The 22075-nt window shown below is 41.6% G+C and overlaps 1 protein-coding gene across 1 annotated transcript; it reads left to right on the top strand.

Moving 5' to 3' along the window:
• The first annotated feature begins 2532 nt into the window (after positions 1-2532).
• Positions 2533-21886, top strand: LOC111142352 (GLI pathogenesis related 1). Its single transcript, XM_022495379.1, has 6 exons — positions 2533-3191; positions 4433-4675; positions 15867-15979; positions 19219-19301; positions 21555-21581; positions 21679-21886. The coding sequence occupies exons 1-6, from the start codon at positions 3018-3020 to the stop codon at positions 21828-21830; spliced, it is 792 nt and encodes a 263-aa protein (XP_022351087.1). The 5' UTR covers positions 2533-3017; the 3' UTR covers positions 21831-21886.
• The last annotated feature ends 189 nt before the right edge of the window (positions 21887-22075 follow it).

Here is a 22075-nt window from a genome sequence, read left to right as displayed (position 1 = left end):
CACTATTCAGAGATAAACACTGAAAACAAATCTTTCTTAACACACATACATACTTTTCAAGGAGAGCATGGCAACGACCCAGGGTAAAGAGAGGAAAGACTCAGTAAAGTTGTAAGCTTTCTTGAAAAGAAGTGGAGGCCTGTATTTGCAACCTAGCAGAAAGTTCCTGTTCTGAGTAAACTACTTCTGTGGTCTTTTGTTGTAGAAATGTTTTTGTTGTGGAAATTAGGAACTTCAAGGGTTTGGGGGATTGTTCAAGTGATCACAAAATGTCACTGAATTTCCTTGTTTGCAAGGTTTTATTTTTCTTGTTCTGGTGTTCAAAATTCAGTCTAGCTCACAGACTCAGAAGAAGGAGGCCTGCCTCTTACCTCAGAAGGTCTCACTGGTGACTATCACTATGTTGATCAAAAGGTTGCCTCTGAGCCTTACACTAGGAGTCTTAGGTCAATAAAATGGAAAGGAATGCTAGTACAATTTTAGGCAGCCTGGACACAATTGAGATTATATATGAGTATTTCGTGAGGTTGTTGGGGGTGGGGAGTGGCAGCAATAATTTCAGTTTAGAGTTCTGTAATTCTTCTTTTAAGAATTTCCATTAAAGGGACACCTGGGTTGCTCAGTGGGTTAAGCATCTGCCTTCAGCTCAGGTCATGATCCCAGGATCCTGAGATTGAGTCCCACACTGGGTTCTTTGCTCAGCGGTGAGCCTGCTTCTCCCTCTGCCTACTGCTCCCCGGCTTGTGCTCTTTCTCTCTCTGACAAATAGATAAATGAAATCTTAAAAAAAAAAAGAGAGAGAGAGAGAGAATTTCCATTAAAAATAATCCCCCAAGCCCATTCCATTCATCATATCTCTTGATTTTCTAAAATACTGGTGTTTTCTAAAACCAGATCCTACCCCAACTATAGCTAAAAAACCCTTCTATAACTTCCTATTCGATTTCTGATAAAATCCAAACCGCTGGCAGAATCCAGAAGTTTTCCCTGATGGGACTCTTACCTCTCTCCCCAGTTGGATTCTAAATTCCATGAGATCCAGTACCATGTTTCTTACCAGCCATACTTGAAGACCATCTCTACCGAGAGAGGCAACATGCTGTGGCTCTTTCCCTGTTCTTGCCAAGACTTCGCATTTTCAACTTCATAGCTGGATACGAGACAGGGAAACTGAAGGGATCCCATGAGGAGGAAGGGGGGCTCTTTTTTCCTTTGCTTCTTTTCCAGCTTCTAGTCTTACTAGGACCTGCACCCCCTCCCCATTCTACACATGCCTTGTAATGCAAATAACATATGTCTTCCTTTATTATTACTTTTTTATGTAATTTTTATGTATTTTTAAAGTAGGTGCAATGCCCAGTGTGGGGTTTGAATTCATAATCCTGAGATCAAGAGTTGGCATTGCTACAGACTGAGCCAGTCAGCCCTTCTACATATGTCCTCCTTGTAAGGGATGAAGAGATAGGGGCACCTGGGTGGCTCAGTCGGGTAAGTACCTGCCTTTGTCTCAGGGGTGTGTGTGTGTGTGTGTGTATGTGTGTGTGTTCAGTAAACTCTGCTTTCACTTCCTGCTGGCTCATGTCTGATTTCCATCCTTCTCTAAGCCAAAGACCCTTTTGTTTGGTCCTGTGGGACCCTCGCTGGGTAACTGGACAGGGTCTGCCTGCATCAGATATGTGGTCCTTATCCCCTCCAGTTCTCTTCACCTCCTTACCCTTTCTTTGCTTGATCAACACCAGTCTGATTCCAGCTCAGAAAAGACGTCGCTGCTGTTGTAGGAAACCACTCTGACCCTTCCCAGAATGGCTTAAGCATCCTCTGTAAGTCCTTAGCCCCAAGTGCCGTCTTCTACCTAGACCTTCAATTGTCCACAACCCTGTCACCACCATCTCACAGCTCGTACTTCTCTGAACTCCTAGTGACAAGGAAAATCTGTGTTCTAAGATGGCCGACCAAGCCAGCAGGGGAATCCCAGTCCCTGCCACAGGGCCCTTCTGGGTTCTTCTTCCTGCCCCACTTTCTGCGTGCACCAAAAGTGCACCACGTGTACAGAAGTAGAAGTGTATAAATTACCCTCATTGCTTGTGGTCTGGGCTCAGACTTCTGGAGATCACTCTTCTCTGAGCCGGCTGGTGTCAGATAAACTTCCTATCCTCCCAGATCTCTGAAGGCCACTTGGTTCTTCTGCCGGGCAATCCAGTCCAGGTTCTGTAACACTAGATCTCAGTGTTTATCTCCTATTATGAAACTCATTACCCAGAGCAGAAATTTAATATGTTTTGAGTTAATATATTCGCCGGTTCATTGGATCCTCCCAAATCCTCTCTGATTAAGGGGCTAGGAAAAGTTTTATTTGCCTCATTCAGTAAATAGGCAGCTGAGGATTATAGTTTGGTAACTTGTCCAAGGTCTTACAGCTAGTGAGGAACAGAACTTAAACTAAAATGTGGAATTGAAACAAGTGCTCTCTCTACCATTTCTCCCTCTCTTTCCCTTGGTTACACACACACACACACACACACACACACACACACACCCCATTGAGAATGAATTCTCTGTCAAGTTACGATGTTAGCCAGATATTCCAACTGATAACGACTCTTAAAAAAAGTTTCTGAAAAGCATTTTGCCAGACGTTTATAGAAGTAAGAAACATGTTTTTATTTAACCACCAGAACCTCCGTAAAAATTGAGACTGTTATTTCTGGAGATTCTAGAATTTCCTTTGGAAATATCCCCTAACTAAAAGAAAGTCTGATGTAGCTTCATAAAAATCTAAGTTATAGTAGGTGCTGTGTTACTGAAAGCCACTGAGAAGACGGGGTTAAAAGCCCCAAAGTGGCTACAAACCATATAAGGAGAAACCCAATTTTTTTTTAAAACTTGTGATGAGCTCACGTTCTGCTTTTTGTTTTTTCTGAAAGCTGAAGTCAGTAACGGTGAGAGAGGCAGCCGGTCACGACCTGCGGTGGCTCTGGGGTCCCGCCTCCCGGGACTCCGTGCCAGGCACACTGAGCATGCAAGCCGCTCTTGTGATGACAGCTTGGCTGGTTTCCGTAGTTCCCAGTCACGAATATGGAGAGAACAGTTTGCCAGACATCAAAAATGAAGATTTCATCAAAGACTGTGTTCGAATTCATAACAAGTTCCGATCAGAGGTGAAACCAACAGCCAGTGCTATGCTATACATGGTAAGGAAAAGAGCAGTATCGTGGCATAAGTAAGTAAAAAACAGCTAAATGTGTACTGACTTGGGAGGTAAGTCCTTGCTAATCCGGAATGCTTTTATTTTTTTTTTCATCTTGATTCATGGGTGTGGTGAATTCATAATCTGTGATCAAAACTAATCCAGTTCAGCTCTCGTAAGCGAGCTCAGCTCGTACTTTTACGAGTAGTAAAAGTACCTTTTACTTCTCTTTTGAGATATTTCCTTTCCTCTGGTTATAGATAGATTTTACTTTTTTTTTTTTTTTTTTGTCCCTTTTTTCCCGGTTAATTTTTTAAGGTTTTTTTTTTTTTTTTTTTTTTTTTTAATATTGTTTTTTTTTTTTTTTTTTTGCTTTTTTTTGTTGTTGTTGTTGCTGGCAGACAATTGGCCTTCTCAAGAGGGTAGCATGGCATCTCAGGAAAGGATATGATTTTGAATCAGGTTTGGGTTTGAGTCCCGGCTCTGTGGCTGTGAGCAGGGTTTTTAACGTGTCTGGGTTCCTTAGGGTAGGGCCACAATTTGTATATTAAATTACATAAACTATGTGAAACACAGCATATTTTGCATGTAATGGGCCCACAGTGAAATGCTGATCTGTGTCCCTCATTTAGATTCTGAATTCTGCAAAACTCAATCATCAGGTTTCCCACTGGCCCTCTACAGTCGACCCCACTTAGCTGGAGGACCCGAGGGCAGCTGCTCCTTCTCTTTTCCGGTCATCACCCTCATCATGCCTCATTCCCCGTTCAGATTCTCACTCTGCTCACTCCTAGTACATTGTCTGGTGACAGTTTTCATTCTTTCTGAATGGAAAGGAATGGCAGCTTGCTTAATTCAGGAGGCTGGCCACCTGGGTTGGAGGCAGACTCTGGTCCAAAATTCAGCTCCAGGCTTTCTGCCTCGCCCAGACTGTTTTAAAGGGACAGTGAGGGGAGTGCAGTGACCTGTAATGTTTCCTGATTCTCCAAAGATTTAGTGGTGCCTACCTACAGCCTACAGGGCTGGAAGGTTGTGCAAGAGGCTAATTCCTGTTCTGTGACATGTGAGGGCTTTCTGTTCTCTCAACTGTAGGAGGCTGAGTCACCCTCTCATCACCAGCATTCTCATCTTTCAGTGTCTACACTGATCCCCCCTCAACTCTTTTTCCTCACGGTAGTTGAAAGATCTTCAAAAACCACAATTTTCATTCTTGACCTTCCTGTTGTTTAATGTTCCTTTTGGCAGACGTGGGACCCAGCGCTAGCCCTAATTGCAGAAACGTGGGCAAGAAACTGTAAGTTTGCACACAATGGACAGCTGCATTCGAACAGGCTGCACCCCAATTTCTCTTCAGTGGGAGAAAACATCTGGACTGGCTCTCTATCCCTATTCTCTGCATCTTCAGCCATCACAAGCTGGCGCAGTGAAGTTCAGGACTATGACTTCGAGACTCAGAGATGCACCAAGGTCTGTGGCCATTACACTCAGGTAAGCGTCTGCCCTATATTCTCTTGAAACCGTCTTTTCAAGCGTAAGGAGAAAACTGGAATCTGGTGTTAAGAAAGTATCTAGTAAGATGCTGCACCTGTAAATAGGAAAGAGTAGGGGTTGCAAGATTCCTTTAAAAATAAGTAAGTAGAGCAAACTTCCGAGGCCGGGAGGTAGAGCTTGAAGAGTTCAGTTATGGGCATAAACCTAACCGTGAGGCTCACCAGTCTGGACAGACTTCCAGTGTTTTAATAACAGCAACCCCCCTGGGGGATTTTATTCCATTCGTGAGCCTTAGAGGATGTGAGGACTGAATGCATTGTCAGGGATGGGTCCTCTATGAAATTGGAGACTTGATTTGGGGCTCTAAAATCGGGAGAAATAAGACTCTCTGACTGAGGCTTCAATTTCATATCCTCCCGTTCCTCCGAGCGTGGGCAGAGAGAGCCCATGATGTGTCCCAGAGGACGAGAAAAACAACAGTGAGAGGCCGCAGTGTTAAGTAAACCATCCTGTGGCTAATCCGCCCCCCAAATCTACAGTATTTAGTCCCAGTGGCCACATTCAGGGGTGCCCATTGAGTTTTTTGTTTGTTTTGGGTTTGTTTGTTTTTTTTTTAACTCAAGCTGGTTTTGGTTTTTTAACCGCCTAAGGCATGTTTGCAACATGTGGAAACATATCCTTCTGGTGGCATCTTCTGCGGCCTTCTTACTCTGCTGCCTTCCTAGCCCACCACATTTCACTTATTTACTTTCATTTCCCGGCATTCATTGTCAAGCCAATAACTAAAGGGGCTGAACCCGCGCCAGGCTGGTTCTAATGGATAAAAGTGTGTTGGAATGAGGTCTGAGAGCAAAAACATTTCTTTCTTTCTTTTTTTTTTTTTAGGATTTTATTTATTTATTTGACAGAGAGAGATCACAAGTAGGCAGAGAGGTGGGCAGAGAGAAAGGGGGAAGCAGGCTCCCTGCTGAGCAAGGATTCCCCGATGCGGGGCTTGATCCCAGGATCTTGAGATCTTGACCTGACCCGCAGGCAGAGGCTTAACCCACTAAGCCACCCAGGCGCCCCCAAAAACATTTCTAACAAGGTAGTTAACTTGGAATAATAGGTGTTTTTAAAGAGCAAAATATTGTTGGAAAAACTCTCAGTGTAGTTCAGCCTTATAGAGCCTCTAGTCTCAGTGGTGTGGTTCCAGGTAAAACAAGGTTGGCATCGCTATTTATTATGATGATGTGAGGGGAAGGGCAGATTTCAGTGACATTTTCACCTCAAGATTATTGTAAGCAAGGAAGAGTTATCAAACCACCAGTAGCATTTGTCCCTTTCTGGAAAATAAAAATAAGGTTTCCCCTAGACTTATCCTGTAAACCATACATCTTGGCTTATGTTCACAAAAAATTGTAACCAGAAAATTGATTCCATCAGAATCCCACAAGTCTTCAAGGGCCAGAAAGCTAATTCCAGGTTGTCCGCAAGGGGTACCTGGTACCATTAAACGTGGGGCTGTTTAAATTTCCAAAAATAATTGTCAGTTTGCCGGTACCGACTCTCATTCAGTTGTATTTAATCTTCTACCCTGCACAAGGCACTGTTGTAAGGCATCCCTGCCAACCAGAGCCTGGGACGCTAGCTTATGTCCTACCAAGTTACTGAGGAGTACAATAGCCAAGAAGTCAAAGTGAAGAGAAATGCGGGGTGGGGCAGGGAATGAGGGACACAGATGGCAATGGCCCCTGACCCTTAGGAGGTGACCTTCTTTGGGGAGAGACATGTATAAGTAAATGTAATAATGGCTCTAAGTGGTGCGTTGTGAGGAAACTGACAAGGTGCTGTGTGGGCAAAGAGGACGCAGCAACGTATCTGGCCAAAGGGAGGTCTGGAGACATAGGCCTTGTTTAAATAGAAGGAGCCGTATCAGTTGGTTCTTGAAAACTAAGTGTGAGTTTATCAGATGGAATGGAAAAGGAAGAGATCTCCAGGCAAAACTAACAGATGTACAGTGAGTACAAATGAGCCTTGTACTTCAGAAGAATGGCTAATAGCTCACCACACCAAATATGAGAAGATCAAAGGACTGTTAAACTGACCACACACTCCTTTTTTTTTTTCTAAAGATTTCATTTATTCGTTTGAGAGAGAAAGAGCACACAAGTAGGGGGAGTGGCAGAGGGGGAGGGAGAAGCAGACTCCCCGCTGAGTCAGCCAGGAGCCAGATGTAGGGCTGGATCCCAGGACCTGGAGATCGTGACCTGAGCTGAAGGCAGACGCTTAACCATCTGAGCCGCCCAGGCGTCCCGACCACAGACTCCTAAACCATGCAAGTCAACACACTCCATGTCCATCGTTCTAGGGACTAAAAACAAGAGGAGGAAACTTGATTTTACATCATATAGACCTGAGATTTCAGAGACGGCCCTCTCCAAATTAGCAGAGCTTACTTGTAAAATTTCCCCTTACATCTAGGACAAAGAAGGGCTCACATTTGGGACATGAGAAAACTCATTTCCTTGCATACAGGTATCAGAGCCCGTGCTGAGTGATCCTAATCTGTTCTCAGGATTAGAGACAACTACTTCCTACCCCCACTTCTGAAAAGCAAGCCTTATCCTGGAGAGGGAAGTCCAGGGACACCTTGGGTCTGGGATAAAGCAGCCACAGCAACTACTTTTAAGAGAGTGTGGTACTCAGCTCTCCGTAGTTTCAGATCTCCTTCGAATCTCACCACAAACCTTTCAGAAGCCGCAGTCATCCCAGATGACATCCCAGTCAACAGGCTCAGAGAGGTGAAGAAGTTGTTTTCCCAGATCTCACGTCCTCGCCTGGTCTGCGGGAGACCCCCTGAGCACTAACCCCAGTCCCCCGAGTAAGGTTCTATTTCCTCTGCCACGCATTGAAAGAAACAATCAGGAACCAGGAGAAACTCGCCAAACCGCAAGCACACGTGCGCATCGCGGGGGAAAGAACTGCTCGCCCAGAGAAGGTGGTGATGAAGTCTTAGAATATAAATAGGGTTCAGTGACGTAGAGTTCGGAGCCCACGGACAAGAAAGAACTCTTGAGACGTCTTTGGCGCAAAATGGTGGTTTATTAAAGCATGGGGACAGGACCCTTGGGCAGAAAGAGCTGTCCTGTGTTAGGGTACGGAGTCGACCACCCCTCAATTAGACAGAGAACACTCTCGATAATGCAAGTCACACAGCGATGTTTATTTCCAGCTAGCTGGGGTCCAAGTATCTGTCCGGCGCAGAGGGTTTCAACAAGGACCCCGAGCACCCAAAGCCAGGGTTTATATAGCATTTTCAAGGCACTTTTTCATAGCTACATACATCTCTTGCGCCCCACTTTGACAGTTTAACTTTAACTGTTTGCCACCCCGGCGTCACCCTGGCGGTTAAGGGAGGTTTAGGTTTAGAAGAACTTTCACCTTAATTACATTTCCTTCGGCCTCAGCCTCCTACAGTTTTATGGTGGGGAGGGCGACCTTTGACCTCATTTGTCTCTGGAAATTGGGCCATTGAAGAGATAGCGCTTTTTGTTGTAAATCACCAGGACATTTGCAAACCAAGAGAGACTCCTGTCTTGCAGGATTGTGATCTCTGCACGTCAACTATTTGTTTTTCTTTAACATTTGGTCCCTGTGGCGCCATCGTCTAACCACCCTGGTGGTAAATGATTAAGTTGTTTCTTAGGTTTTAGCTACTTTCGCTTATCTCAAGTTACGGCCGTGTGGGCTGGTTAGGGACGCTCAGTAAAATGGCTTCCCGGCCTTCAGGATGGCCACTCTTATGCTAACCCACTCTTACAGTGCAAGGTGCCAGCTTTTGCTTTGCCAAGATGGCTGTACTTATGTCAGGGCTAGACTTGAGGTGGGTACAGCCTTGTTTTTCTTGGCCTTCACACCTGGAGCTGGTTTCTGGGACTTGTTTTTTAAGTCCCCTGGGGGAAGGGGAGCAGGGACAGTAAAATAGGTCCTTACACCTGGAGTTGTGAGGGGTGGTCCATTACATGCTTGCAAGTTGGGAGGGGGTCAGGAATGGTGTTAGTCTCTAAGGAATTTTGGAAGCAAGGTTTCCAGGACCTTGAGGAGCTAGCTGTTGTTGGGAAAAAGGTTATTCATTACCAGTAATAAAACCTTTTCGTGAGACCCTTGTATATCAGTGGGCCATATGCTTGGGAATGATTGTCAACACTATCTTGGAGGGTTTAGAGATAAAGTTTCCAAAGGAATTGTTAAAGTAGACCTACAGGATTCTGATTGGGGGTAGAGGTCGGTCAGGCTAGGATTGCCCTTTGCCCTTAGCAAAGTGTTAAAGTGGAGGCACTTGAGTCCCTAGAGGAATGTCACTCTGCCTGTTTTAAGGGCTTGTTAGTGGGTAAGGAAATTTAATAATTTTTCTTCCGCCTCTGTTTCCCACATCAGTAGTGCATAGAATGGCTACAGCGGATGATAAAAAACTTCAGGTCTCCTTAAAGAAGTTAGGGGTTAACAGTATCTCTGGATTGAAGAAACAACTATGCTCACAAACCAAGAAACAGCCATCTCCCTTCACAAGCCAAAAAGTTCAGGCATCCCTGGCAGTGAACACTTCGGCCACCACAGGCAGTGCGGAGACAGAGCAGCTGACAGAAAGGCTGCCCAGCGTCTTTAAGCAATCTGGTGCAGACAGGCCGCCCAGTTCAGGAAGAATGGCTGAAGCTCTGCCCACACAGTCTCTGGACAGAAAAGCACCATTTGCTACCACAGAGGAGGGGGAGGAGGATGAAGTTCCAGATCTTGCAGAATTTCTTTTTAAAGATTTTATTTATTCATTTGACAGAGAGAGAAAGAGAGGGCACAAGCTGGGAGCCCTATGTGTGAACTGGATCCTGGGACCCAGAGATCATGACCTGAGCTGAAGGCAGATGCTTACCCACGAGCCACCCAGGTACCCCTGGATCTTGTGGAATTCTGATGAGGCTTCCAAGAATGAAGCAAACTGACCTGAGTCATCTTCTGAAGAAGACAGACTTAAGTTACTGGGAGCTGCTATTTTATATGATGACTGCTTTTAAAAATTTTGTCCTTGGATCTGATGAAATCTAGATCTCTAATTTAATTTTTTAAGCCCAAACTTCTTGGACACTATGCTCTTTTCAGTTTTTGCTTAGACACAATTCATTCTTAGCAGCTAATTAAGCTGAAGAAACGTCAGAATAAAGTTTGAAACAAGGCTAATAAAGTTCTTTGCCTAGTTAAAAAAAAAAAAAGAAAAAAGAAAAAGAAGTAGAAGTTGTCTTCCCAGTGTCACATAGCTAGTAAGAGGAAGAGCTGGGCTCCAGATATCAGGTATGTGATGAGGATTATATAATAGGATTTATATATATATATATATAAATTTATATAGGATTTATATAAATTTAGTAGATAATTATATAAATTATCTAGTAAAGAAAGGGCTGGTACTTAGTAGGCATTAAACAAAGCTTAGATCTCCTTCATGAACTGGTCTTTTTGCCAATTATATTGGAGGAAGATTTTGATAGCCTGGTAAACGTAACTTTAGGTTAGAATATAATGTTTTCATCCTTGCAAGAAATGTTATTGGGAGGTTCAAGACCACTCAGTTGCCATTTTAAATTCTTGCTGGAAATTACCTCAAGTGGATATTATAACCCCTCACTTATCCTTATCTTTTACTAATAAAAGCAAGCTATTTTCAGATTTTGGCTGGTGCAGTTTGGTTGTACAGAGTGAAGACAATAGATTTAGATCCAATTACTAACTCATAAAGATGTGGTATTTCTTGACATGTTAGGTCAACACTTTAGCTCGGTCTTCACTAGAGATAGATTTGCACTGTGTAATAATTTTGGTATATTAACATGGAGGATTAGATATTTTGTTGCTTGAAGTTCGCCTTTATAAAACTTGGGAATAGTTTGACTTCAATATACGGGCGGAGCAGCGCTTCAGTTTGGTAGTTCTGAGAATGCCCACTAGATGGCATCATAGATCTCATTTTTGGCTTTAATCCCTGCCGCACTGCCACCCTCTGGAAATCGTTACTCTTACGGAACCAATGAAAGTGGGACATGTTTCACAGTTTCTCTATCTGGTTTTATATATGTTGCAGTGTCACCATACTCGTGATAATAGTGCCTGGTAATGAGTCAGAAGGACTCATACTGAGACTTGAAAGATGGTAGGAAGAGGGCAGTAGCTCCAAATGAGAGACATACCTGCCCCCTGTAAGTTCCCCAGATGCAATGTTTTCGTTAGAAAGGAATAAAGAGCCGTTCCTAGTTCCGCTAAAAGGGAAAGCACTCTGAAGCATCTTGCTCAGGGCATGGACTGTCCTCACAGTACTTTGTGGTCAGGCAGAGGTAGGTTCCAACTTTCATCTATAAAAATAGGAGCCATACCTCTTTTGTGATTTGTTACAAAATTAAACATGATGTTGCATGGAAAGCGCTTAACACTACCTTGGCACCAGATGAATTCCTAGTAATCAATAGTTCTCTTTGTTTTTTTATAATAAGGCTTTCTTCCTTACCATTTTAAAAAATAAAATAAATGAAAACATACAACAGGAATCTGCCTGATAAAAAGATAGTTTTCAAAAAGTTTAAAACAGAAGAAAATTAGTAATTAGAGAATAAAACATGAACATTTGCTGAGTACGTTCTTACGAGCCCATTGGAAATGTCAAAAATAGCTCTGTGGAGTCGATAGTGTTATCCTCACTAAATAGTGAAGGAAGCTAAGGTCATGGTCATGGAGTGAGTAGCTGAGCTGGAATATGAACTCCGTCTTATAGCCCTGGACCCCACAAGTTGAACCCAGAATCTAAATGCCCATAAAGCTTTTAAAAAGAGACCAACCAGGGGTGCCTGGGTGGCTCAGTGGGTTAAAGCCTCTGCCTTCAGCTCAGGTCATGATCCCAGGGTCCTGGGATTGAGCCCCACATCGGGCTCTCTGCTCCACGGGGAGCCTGCTTCCTCCTCTCTCTCTCTCTCTCTCTGCCTGCCTCTCCGCCTACTTGTGATCTCTGTCAAATAAATAAATAAAATCTTTAAAAAAAAAATAAGATAAAATAAAATAAAAAAAATAAAAAGAGACCAACCTGAATGGAGAATAAACTGTGGGACATCCGTGCAATAAAGAAGTGAGCCTAACAGTACCAACGGATCTCAAATGCTTATGCTTAGTGCAAGAAGCCAGAGCGGAAAAAAACACATTTAAACTGATCCCGTTTCTGTAACATTCTGGAAAAAGCAAAATGATAGGGACGGAAAACAGATCAGTGATTGTCAGGGGCCGAGAGATGGGGGAAGAGACGACCACAAAGGAACACAAGAGAACTTTGGGGGGCGATGGAAGTTCTCTAGGTCATGAATATGGTGGTGGCCACACACTATGTTTTGCCAAAATTCATGGAACTGGACACCTAAAAAGGATGGGTTTTACTGGGTGTTAATTACAAACTGACTTTAAAAAAAAGAGAGACCAATTAAAACAAAGTGAATGGTAATTAACATTACACACCCTTGGAAACAAAGAGGCCAGACCAAAAAAAGTAAAAGACAGTAAAACAAAAGAAACAGTGTAAAATGTTAAAGATGTGTGTGTGGGAAGCCCAAAGATTAAGAATATTTGAGATAAAACAACACCTGAAGAAAGTGTTCAAAGACCAAAGAATAAAAAATATAAAATGATTTACTAAGGTGATAGCAAGAGGAAAACACAGACGACACTGCACCCAGTTAACATGCGTAGTAATCACTTACAGAACCCATTAAAATATAGATTTTACTCTTTTTTTATGGCTGAGTAATATTCTTACATATGTAACACATTTTCCTGAAGAAGAAATCCTGCTGTTTGCAACCAGGTGGATGGACCTGGAAGGCACTTTGCTAAGTGAATTAAGTTAGGCCAAGAAAGACAAACACCATCTTAAATGTGGAATCTAAACAAAAAACAAACTCTTAGAGAATAGACTGGTGGTCGCTTGGGTTGCGGGGAGGTGCAAAATAAGTGAACGTGGTTACAGGCTCAAACTTAGAGTTATAAAATAACAAGTCCGGGGTTGTAACGTGTGGCATGCTGGCTGACCATGGCTAGCAATATTGTAGTATATATTTGAAAGGTGCTAAGAGAGTAAATCTTAGAAATTCTCATCATGAGAAAAAAAAATCTGTAACTATATGGTGTTGGGCATGTTAAATAACAAAAATTCATCTAAGTAATGTTAAAGATCTGATTGGCTTTATTAACTAATTCACGAATCAGGCAGCATCCCACCCAGCAAGCTGAGGGGAACTCCAAAGGGCTACGGAAAGGGAAAGGTTTTTAAAGGCAGGACAAAAAGTCAGAAACAGGAAAAAGGATTATTTTGAGTGAGGTCATCTTCCTTTGGGGAGAAAAGGGTCTTATTAGATGGTTTACCTCATCTTCCTTTGGGGGATGGAGAGGTCCCTGGGACAGATTGGCTTATTGGTGCTGACTGGAAAGTTCCTGACTGATCTGTTGAGACTGCATTTCTGGGGTTGCTTGGGTGGCTCAGTCATTAAGCGTCTGCCTTTGACTCAGGTCATGATCCCAGTGTCCTGGGATCAAGCCCCACATTGGGCTCCCTGCTCAGTGAGGAGCCTGCTTCTTCTCCCTCTCTCTCTCAAATAAAGAAATAAAATCTTAAAAAAAAAAAAAAGTGGGGCAAGGTTGAAAGTGTGATTAGGTTAGGCTGTAGGCCCCAGTTGGGTGACATGGCCTAGCATAAGTGACACCCCTTCAGGCCAGTGATTTTCTTTCTGACACATGTTAACTAGATCTATTATGATGATCATTTCACAGTGTATAAATATATTGAATCATTATGTTGTACACCTGAAACTCATAATGTTATATATAAATGATATCTCAATTAAAAAAAATACAGATTTCAAGGACAATTCCAGTGACTCTCCTTCAGCAGGACTGAGATGGGCCCAGAAACCTGTATTTTAAACAGGTGGAATTGCTCTGAGATACAATCAAGAGAAATTTAAAACTTTTTAAATAAATGCAAAAACGATTGGAAAGTATAAGTGCAAGGATCAGGTCCAAGGATTCATGGCCATAATGAGAGGCTTCTCAACCTGAGCTAGAGGCCTCCGTTCAGGCAGGGGATTCCTGTGTGAGATGAAAGGCTGATCAGGAAGGGAACCCGTCCCTGCTGCAGGAGAGCGCTTCTCCTCCTCTATGGGAAAGCAGCAGCTGCCGTCCCATGGTCTCCCCAGTTGCCAAACCAAAGAGGACAGCATGTGGAGAGCTGTGGCCCTCCCTTCCCTTCCCTCCTGCCCGCTCAGCCTCCCTCGCCTCTCCCTCACCCACAGGCCCATCTTTAAGCCTCGGAGAAGCGCAGACTCAGATCCACACCTATCCTCACTCAATTCTCTCTCCCTGAGGTTTTCACTGATTTTTTTTTTTTTTTTTTAAGTAAACTTGAACTTTTTCCTGCAGCCACACCAGCCTTGTCTCAGTTCGGTGAGTCTTTCTCCTCTTGGGTTAGCATGCGTTGCCCTCTTGGGAAGAATTCTCCTGGCTCTTAGACCAGCTTACTGGGCTTCGATTCCATCTCACTAAGTCAGAGCAGGTTCCCACGCCGGCCGGTGCCTGAGCCCCCTCTGTCCCCACCCACACCACAGTCAAACCCTTGCATAAAGGCCCCATGGCAGCTTTTCTCTACATTTTGTAAAGGCACCCCCCACCCCCCGCCAGGCTCCAACTCATTCACCTCTGTATCTCCCATATTTGGCATAATTCTTGTCACAAAATTGCTCTTGAAAAAAAATGAGTAAAAATAATTTCACATGCAATTTGATATCACTGTAAAAAGGAATGCTTTTAATTGCTGGTTTATCTCCAGACACTAGGTCTTCAAAAATGTTTTGTTTTTTTTTTTTTCTTTAGGCTTCTGTGACATCAAACACTCCTGGTTAAGATGAACTGTCTAATTTGTGGTGCTTCATGCAAAATGAAAATATAAAGTCCCTTGTTCAAAAATTGGGGGAAAATTCTGACCCTGGGGTCCAGTGTGATAGCCAGGCCGCTCTCCCTGAGGCTGCCTCTGTCCTTGGTTTCCCTCCTATGTCACTCAGCACTCCTTTTCAATCTGCTTTGCTGGTTGATTTTTTCTCTTTATCCCATGCTCTCATTTACTTATTTATTATCTTTGCCTATGATCTGATCTATTCCGGTGTCTTCCAGATTTCTATCTCTAGCCTCTCTCTGTCCCCTGAACTGTAGATGGCCACTTTTCAGCCCCAGAGTCACTCTGCACTTGCGTGTCTCATAGGCATCTCAGAGGTCACCGGACCTGAACAGAACCCTTATCCATGCTCCCCCTAACCCTCTTCCTTCCCTAGTTTTCCTAATCTCAGGAAGTGTTACTCAGGCCCCAAATGTTCCCACTTCCTCCACATTCAAAGCAAAAGTAAATCCTTTCAGCTTTAGCTAGAAGCTGAACCATGAACCTGATGGATTCCCAGGAATGTGCCACTACCACCACCCACGTGTGGGCCACCATCTTGTCTTTGTTGTACCACTAAAACAGCCTCTCAAACGCCCTCCTTCCTTCTTCCTTTGTTCTTCTCAGTCCACTGACTTCATAACAACGAGAGAGCCTCCTGAGATGGGAAAAAGAGTCTATGCTCGCTTGCCTAGCAGATTTCCCACAACCTGGCCCTCTGCCTTTTACCTCAACGCCAGTGAGTCTCCCTATTGCCTGGGTCCCAGCCCCGCGGGCCTTCTCTCTGCCACTCTCACAGCCAAGCCAGTTCCACCACGGGGCCTTTGCATCTCTGCTCCCTCGGCATGGAAGGCTCTTCCTCCCACATTTCGGTCTCTGCGTGTTCATCCCCTGTGTCCCCTCCTCCAGGACACCTTCTCTGGACCCCCAGCCTCAGCCCCACCTCCCCAGCACTCACTATTTTATTTCAAGTGCCAGAAACTATCTTAGTATCATTTCACACACTCACACCCCAATAATAATAATTCCAATTCTTGTTTCCAGCTGAATTCCAAGCATCTGCATGCTCCCCGGTAGCAACGGCTCTACCTGCCAGAGTGAACACATCTCACTATTGAGGAAGTGTTGAGGAAGGCCTAATCATACTCAGATGTTCACTTTATTGTCTCTCTCTTGCTACAAATCCTTATTTTCTTTCAGGTCGTGTGGGCAGACAGTTACAAAGTTGGATGTGCAGTACAGCATTGCCACACAGTCGATGGCATTAGACATTTAACCAACTTAGCACATTTCATATGCAACTACGGACCAGGGTAAGTACCCACATCAACCTGTTTCTAAATTTTTTAAAATCTACTTTAGAAGTATTTATTTTCATTGTGGAATATTGGGATGATAAAGAAAGTGTAAAAAAGAAAATTAGTATCACCATTAATTCCTCTACCCAGAGATCTACTCCATTAACACCTGGTACATTTTTTTCAGTGTATGTGTTTCTCTGTGTTCACCCTTTACAAGTGTTACATAAACATACACACATACAACGCATATTTTTTTTAAGGTTTTTATTTATTCGACAGAGAGGTAGAAGGCACAAGTAGGCAGAGCAGCAGGCAGAGGGAGGGGAGAAGCAGGCTTCCTGCTGAGCAGGGAGCCTGATGTGAGGCTCGATCCCAGGTCCCTGGGATTATGACCTGAGCCAAACGCAGAAGCCCAACTGACTGAGACACTTAGGCACCCAACATTTTTTTTCTTTAATTTGTTGCCCTTGAAATCTGGATTTTTCCAGTCTTTGGGATTCCAAAAGATTTGTTAGTTGCCTCTCTCTCTTTCCCTGAAGTAATGTTCAGAAGAAATGTTTGATAGTTTGACTGAGTGTAGGTGAGAGTGAAAGGACTAAAATCCGGTGTCATTCAGAAAAGAACAACTTTGACTTAAAATCCCAAAGTCAGAAAATATGGAAAACCCAGGAAAACCCAGCCAAGTGGTTTAAGTTGTAACTTTTCGTGACATTTATATAGCTTAATAGTTAAGATACAGGGTCTTGAGACTCAGTACCTTGGTTCACTTACTGTGTGATCTTGGACAAGTTACTTGATCTCTCCGAACCTCAGTTTGCTTTTCAAAAGATCAGGATAATAAAAGCAACTCTTACCAAGTAGCTATGAAAATTACATGAGAAAGCGAGGTAAAATACCAGGTATCTGTAATACCCGGCAATGGTGATTATTTGAGAAGTATTCACAGATCTCAGGGTTGAGTCTGAATCCCATGTAGGGCACAGAGATTACTTGGAAAAAAAAGTCTATCTTTTCTCTTCCTCAGCCCCGGGGCCCTCTCCCTCTTAGGCTACCTGGGGAAACACTAACATTTCCTGCTTCTTTAGGGACAGAATACTTTAGGGCCCTTGGTCTCAACTGTTCCTATCCAGACAAATGAGGCCTTTCCAGTAGCATTATTTCTCCTGGGAAGAATTCTGCCATTTCCCTAGAATTCCACAACTGCCTTGTCTTTAGCCTGGTTTTGCAGTAGTAATTTCTTCTTTTTCTTTGCAGTTTGGAATACACAATTCAACAAAAAGAATGACATAGCACAAACGATTTTATTAAAAACATTGAAGAACTTGACCACTCAATAAGTACTGTGCTTTCTAACAATGAAAGCTATCCCCATGATTAATGTGTATTTTGGAGGTCTTTTATAATTGTTATCAGAATATTCCTTTGACTATTTTCCACAGTGTAAAGTAGGCATGAGGATGAATGGTTTCTGAAACAACCTAGATTAATTTGGAGCCAAACAAAATTAGAACATATATTTGGTGTTGGAAACAAGGTGTTAATAAAAAGTAATGTCTCGGCCGCCTGGGCGGCTCAGTCAGTTAATCGGCTATCTTCAGCTCAAGTCATGATCCCAGGGTCCTGGAATCGAGTCTGGCATCGGGCTCCCAGCTCAGCAGGAAGCCTGCTTTTCCCTCTCCCACTCCCCCTGCTTGTGTTCCCTTTCTCGCTGTGTCTCTCTCTCTGTCAAATAAATAAATAAAATCTTAAAAAGAAAAAAAAAATCACCCCTACTTCAAGTCAACTGATAGGGATTAAAAAAAAAAAAAAAGTAACGTCTCCTTAACTTTCTTAACTTCAGAAGTAAAACTATAGTTAGGGGAGGGGAGTCGAGTCCATGAACTTGGATTCGGAAAAATGTTAAATCTTTATTTTCACTAATCTCTACTGAAAATAACATTTCACTATGTATAAAGACAACACTTCAGTCACGTAAGCAATGATGTGACTCTGTGTTAGTACTACTTCTATCTTTGTAAATATCAGTTATTCTCATAGCACATTCCACTTGCTGCAGAGATCTCAAAATATGGTTGTAATCTATCATTAAATGTACTATCATCATTAGACTTCTTGTTAGATCTTATTTGAGAAGCACATATTGCTATATCAAAAATATTTTAAACATTTTTATAACTATTTGAGCTTACTCGGTTTCCTTTACAATCTTACAAACTTTATTTTATGCACTTAAAAGCAAAAAATTTTGGGGCACCTAGGTCGCTCAGTCAAGTGTCCAACTCTTGATCTTGGCTCAGGTCCCTATGAGGGTTATGAGTTCAAGCCCAGCACTGAACTGACTTTAAAAAAAAAAAAAAAAGTAAACCAAACTATTTTGAGAGTCCATAGGCTCCACCAGAACTGCCAAAGGTACCATGACACAAAAAAGTTAAAAACTCCTTTCCAAAAACTATGAGTACAATGGCAGATTTACTGCAATGCATGTATCAGTCTCATCATTACTACTCTGAAGATATTCATGGGGATATAAAATGTCTGTGTATTATTTCACTTTCTAGTATATGAGCTTGGTCAATTACTTTCACTCTGTGCCTCACCTCTAGCTATATTGGGGATAAATAATAATATTATCTTCCCCATAGACTACTGTGAAAATTCATTCATTCAAGGATGCTTATTATTTATTATTCACATCACACCTTTTATGTGAAAACAAACTGCACACTAGAAATTCCCTCTCTCATTTTTTCTTTTGGAAGGCATTTAACCCAGCTAAAGGACTCCTGTCCAATAAAAACCATGGAGGCTTGCTAAACTGAGAAAAGTAAATGTGAGTCGTAAGACCTTAGAATGAGCAGTTTTTTGGATAGTAGTGATCACACAGGCCAGTTAAGCAGAGCAAGCGTTGCCCTGGAGTCAGACCAATCTGGGTTTCGCTGGGACTCTGACATGTACACATTTTTGTGATTTTTGACCAGTTAATTTCTGAGAGCTTTAGTTTTCCTACCTGTAAAATCAAAATAAAAATAACTTCCATAGTTGTCTTAAAGAGTGAAATGAGATGATACAGGTGAAGACATTGGTTCATAGATAGACGCATAGACTAAAACTCTGTAAATATTAACAGGCTTCCACTCTCCTCAACCCTGGGCATCTATGAACTTCCACCCTACAGATTCAGTCAGAGTCACAGTGAGTTTCATTGCAAAAAAAAAATCTCTCCTGATGGACAGCTTTTTTCTACTTTATAGACAAAGCTACCAAAGGCCGTATAGAAAAGGATCTACTTGCAGCGCCTGCCCCAGTGATGACAAATGTTTGGATAACCTCTGCAGTGAGTAAAAGGAAAAATCTACCAATAATACTATGTGTTTAAAACTATAAAACTTTCTCTGCAGAGTTAAGAATGCAAATGTTTGCTTTAACCTAATAGCTATTTTCAGGGAAGCTGGCATCAGGTAGCAATCAAACTGATGGCTTACTGTCCTGGAAATGAACATATATTTAAGGTAAATTTAAGGAAGCAAATAATATCCTTCTTATTTAGCTTTAATCAGTACAACAAAAAACGACTGTGAGAATACAAACTGTAGACCCAGGATTTGCTAATTTCAGCAACATCAAAAGAACTCCTGATTTGTGAACACTGATTTCTCATTTTCGCTCCAGGTATAGCCACTTTTTTGATCAGCTCTCTGCGTCGTCATTTCTCCGCTGGTTCAACCATTCACTTCACTCAGCTTTGTTAATGTGTAGCCACTATGCAATGAATCCCTTCCCAGAGTTTCAACATACTAACTCAATTTTTTTATGTTGCTACAATACTATAAAGCGTATTATTTTTTCCAAGTTAGGCATTATAATATCGGAGTGAAAACCACACATTTTTGAAAGAGTATGACCGGGTTCAATTTCCAGTTCCACCACTGTGACCTTGGGCAACTGATTTCCTCAACAATAAAGTGTAGATGGCAGTATCTCTTCACAGGTTTGATGAAACAGATCAAGAAAAAAGGAAAATATTTATATTTAGAACAAGAAACTGGCATACATTAGCATTCAATAAATATTACCTATTACCCACAAATTCATCCTTCCTATACTCCCAAATGTTGAGTGTTTTCTTTATGCCCAAACTTTGTCACGTTTTTATGCCCATGAACAAACCTGCTTCTTTAAAATCCATGGTGAAAACTGAGACAATTATTTTTAATTATTTAAGGAGTAATTTAATTTTGTCATTGGTTAGCTATCTTTCCCACTGGATTCTGAATTCCAACAGGTAGGAATTATGCCTAATTCTCTTGGACCCTAGTCAGGCTGGCAAAAGCAGCACTAATTTTAAGGCATGTTTCCTTAAAAAATACTCTTCTTTAAAAATCTAGATAGTAACAACAACTTCACAGTGACAGAAGAAAGTTCGAGTTTTAGCTTTTAATCTTGGGAACTAGCTTTAAATGGCCTCTAATCTTATGGGATAAAAACAGAAAATGAAGGCTGTGATCCAGTAATGAAAAGCCCCTGGGCCCTTAAGAAAAATATAGGCAGACATGCTAGTGTGCATGAGGGTAAAGAGCTTTTAACAGATTCCATCTCTGAAAAATTATGAAAAATATTGGAGGAAAATATTCCTTTCTGGTGCTTTAAGTACTGTTGGCAGGTTCAGTAAATACCCATGGAGGCCAAATCAGGATGGTTTTGCATAATGTGCTGGGTATGTTAATGATACATGGGATGATTTTAGCTAGTGCAAGAATGTACATTTGTTTAAATGTTCAAGAGTTGAATACTTACCACTGAAAAAAAATGTCTATGTAAGAAAAAGTGTAATGAGCACAGCACATTCTTGATTTCATGGTATTAACTGCAAAAAAGTTAAAGTACCAGCAGCTTCCTGGTAATTCACTACAGACAAAGCCCAGTCACAGGTTTGATGATCAGAGCTGCTCACAAACACCCCAGCCACGTCCTTGCTGGACTCCACTACAGAACTCAACAGCAGCTCGCCAAGCACTGATGTAGAAAGGGTTATCTATTTGATTAAAAAAGTATCAAGAAGGCTAAGGAGGATGTAGAATTTCCTACCTACTGTTCTGAATGTCAAAATCTGAATAAATCTCAGTGAAAAGAGAGGAATAATTATGACATTATGCAAACCAAATCCCTTTAAGAGAGAGGTCATGGTCTCTTTATTAATGACTGATCATTAAACAGTATTGCTCTTCGCAGGGAGGAACTTATTTCCAGGAAAATATTTTAATAAATTGCTCATGTTGACTTTTACTAACAATTATTTTTACTTTTAAATTCTAATAGTTTGTTATTTTAATTATATTTATTATCTGCTAGTTATGACATATGAAATTATTTTTCACTTACAGTAACAGTATGCAAAAAGTTTATATAAAAGGTCAATTTAAAAATGTCACGTTAATATAGTTAGTACAAAAAATATTTAATAACTAATGTTTGAAAAACACTATAAGAAACCAAAAATCAAGTTAATGGTCATAATTAGAGACTTAGCTTTTTTAAGCAAAATAAAGCCTCACCAGTACAAATTTTTTTCTTTCTTCCTACTTTACAGCTAACCTAAAGCGAGACAAAGTCACAGGTATGTACGTAAATCATTGCTCCATTAAGATCTATGTGAATTACATTACTGCATTCTGAGAAACAACAATTAAGGATATTTTATGTTTGTTTCACAGATTACTTGATTGTGCATCCTGACTGGCCAGTATCTTCACGCAACAGATACCTATCTCTCTTTCTCATTGTTAGTCCACCAATCCTAATACTGAGTGCTATAATGACCATTTGGGTCAAGCACAAATACCCTCACTTAGTTCTTCTGAACTAATATAATCCACAAAAAAACACAATTCATTCACATATGGGTTGTTTTTTTTTTTTAAATTAACAGTTGGGTATATAGTTCTTATTTCTAATTTTAAAACATTTCAGAAAAAAATACGTTGTTGCACTAAACCCTTAATAAAAAGAGAAAAACTGTTCAACTTCCTACCTCTAGAATAAACTCATTTTTACTTTCCACTTTTCTATGAATAAGCTTTGTTTTCAGGCTACCACAGCTGTGACCTTCTG

This window comes from Enhydra lutris, unplaced genomic scaffold (assembly GCF_002288905.1).
Source record: "Enhydra lutris kenyoni isolate GAN:26980312 unplaced genomic scaffold, ASM228890v2 scaffoldscaffold7, whole genome shotgun sequence".
Taxonomy (NCBI): Eukaryota; Metazoa; Chordata; class Mammalia; order Carnivora; family Mustelidae; genus Enhydra; species Enhydra lutris.
This window is presented reverse-complemented; position numbering and strand designations above follow the sequence as displayed.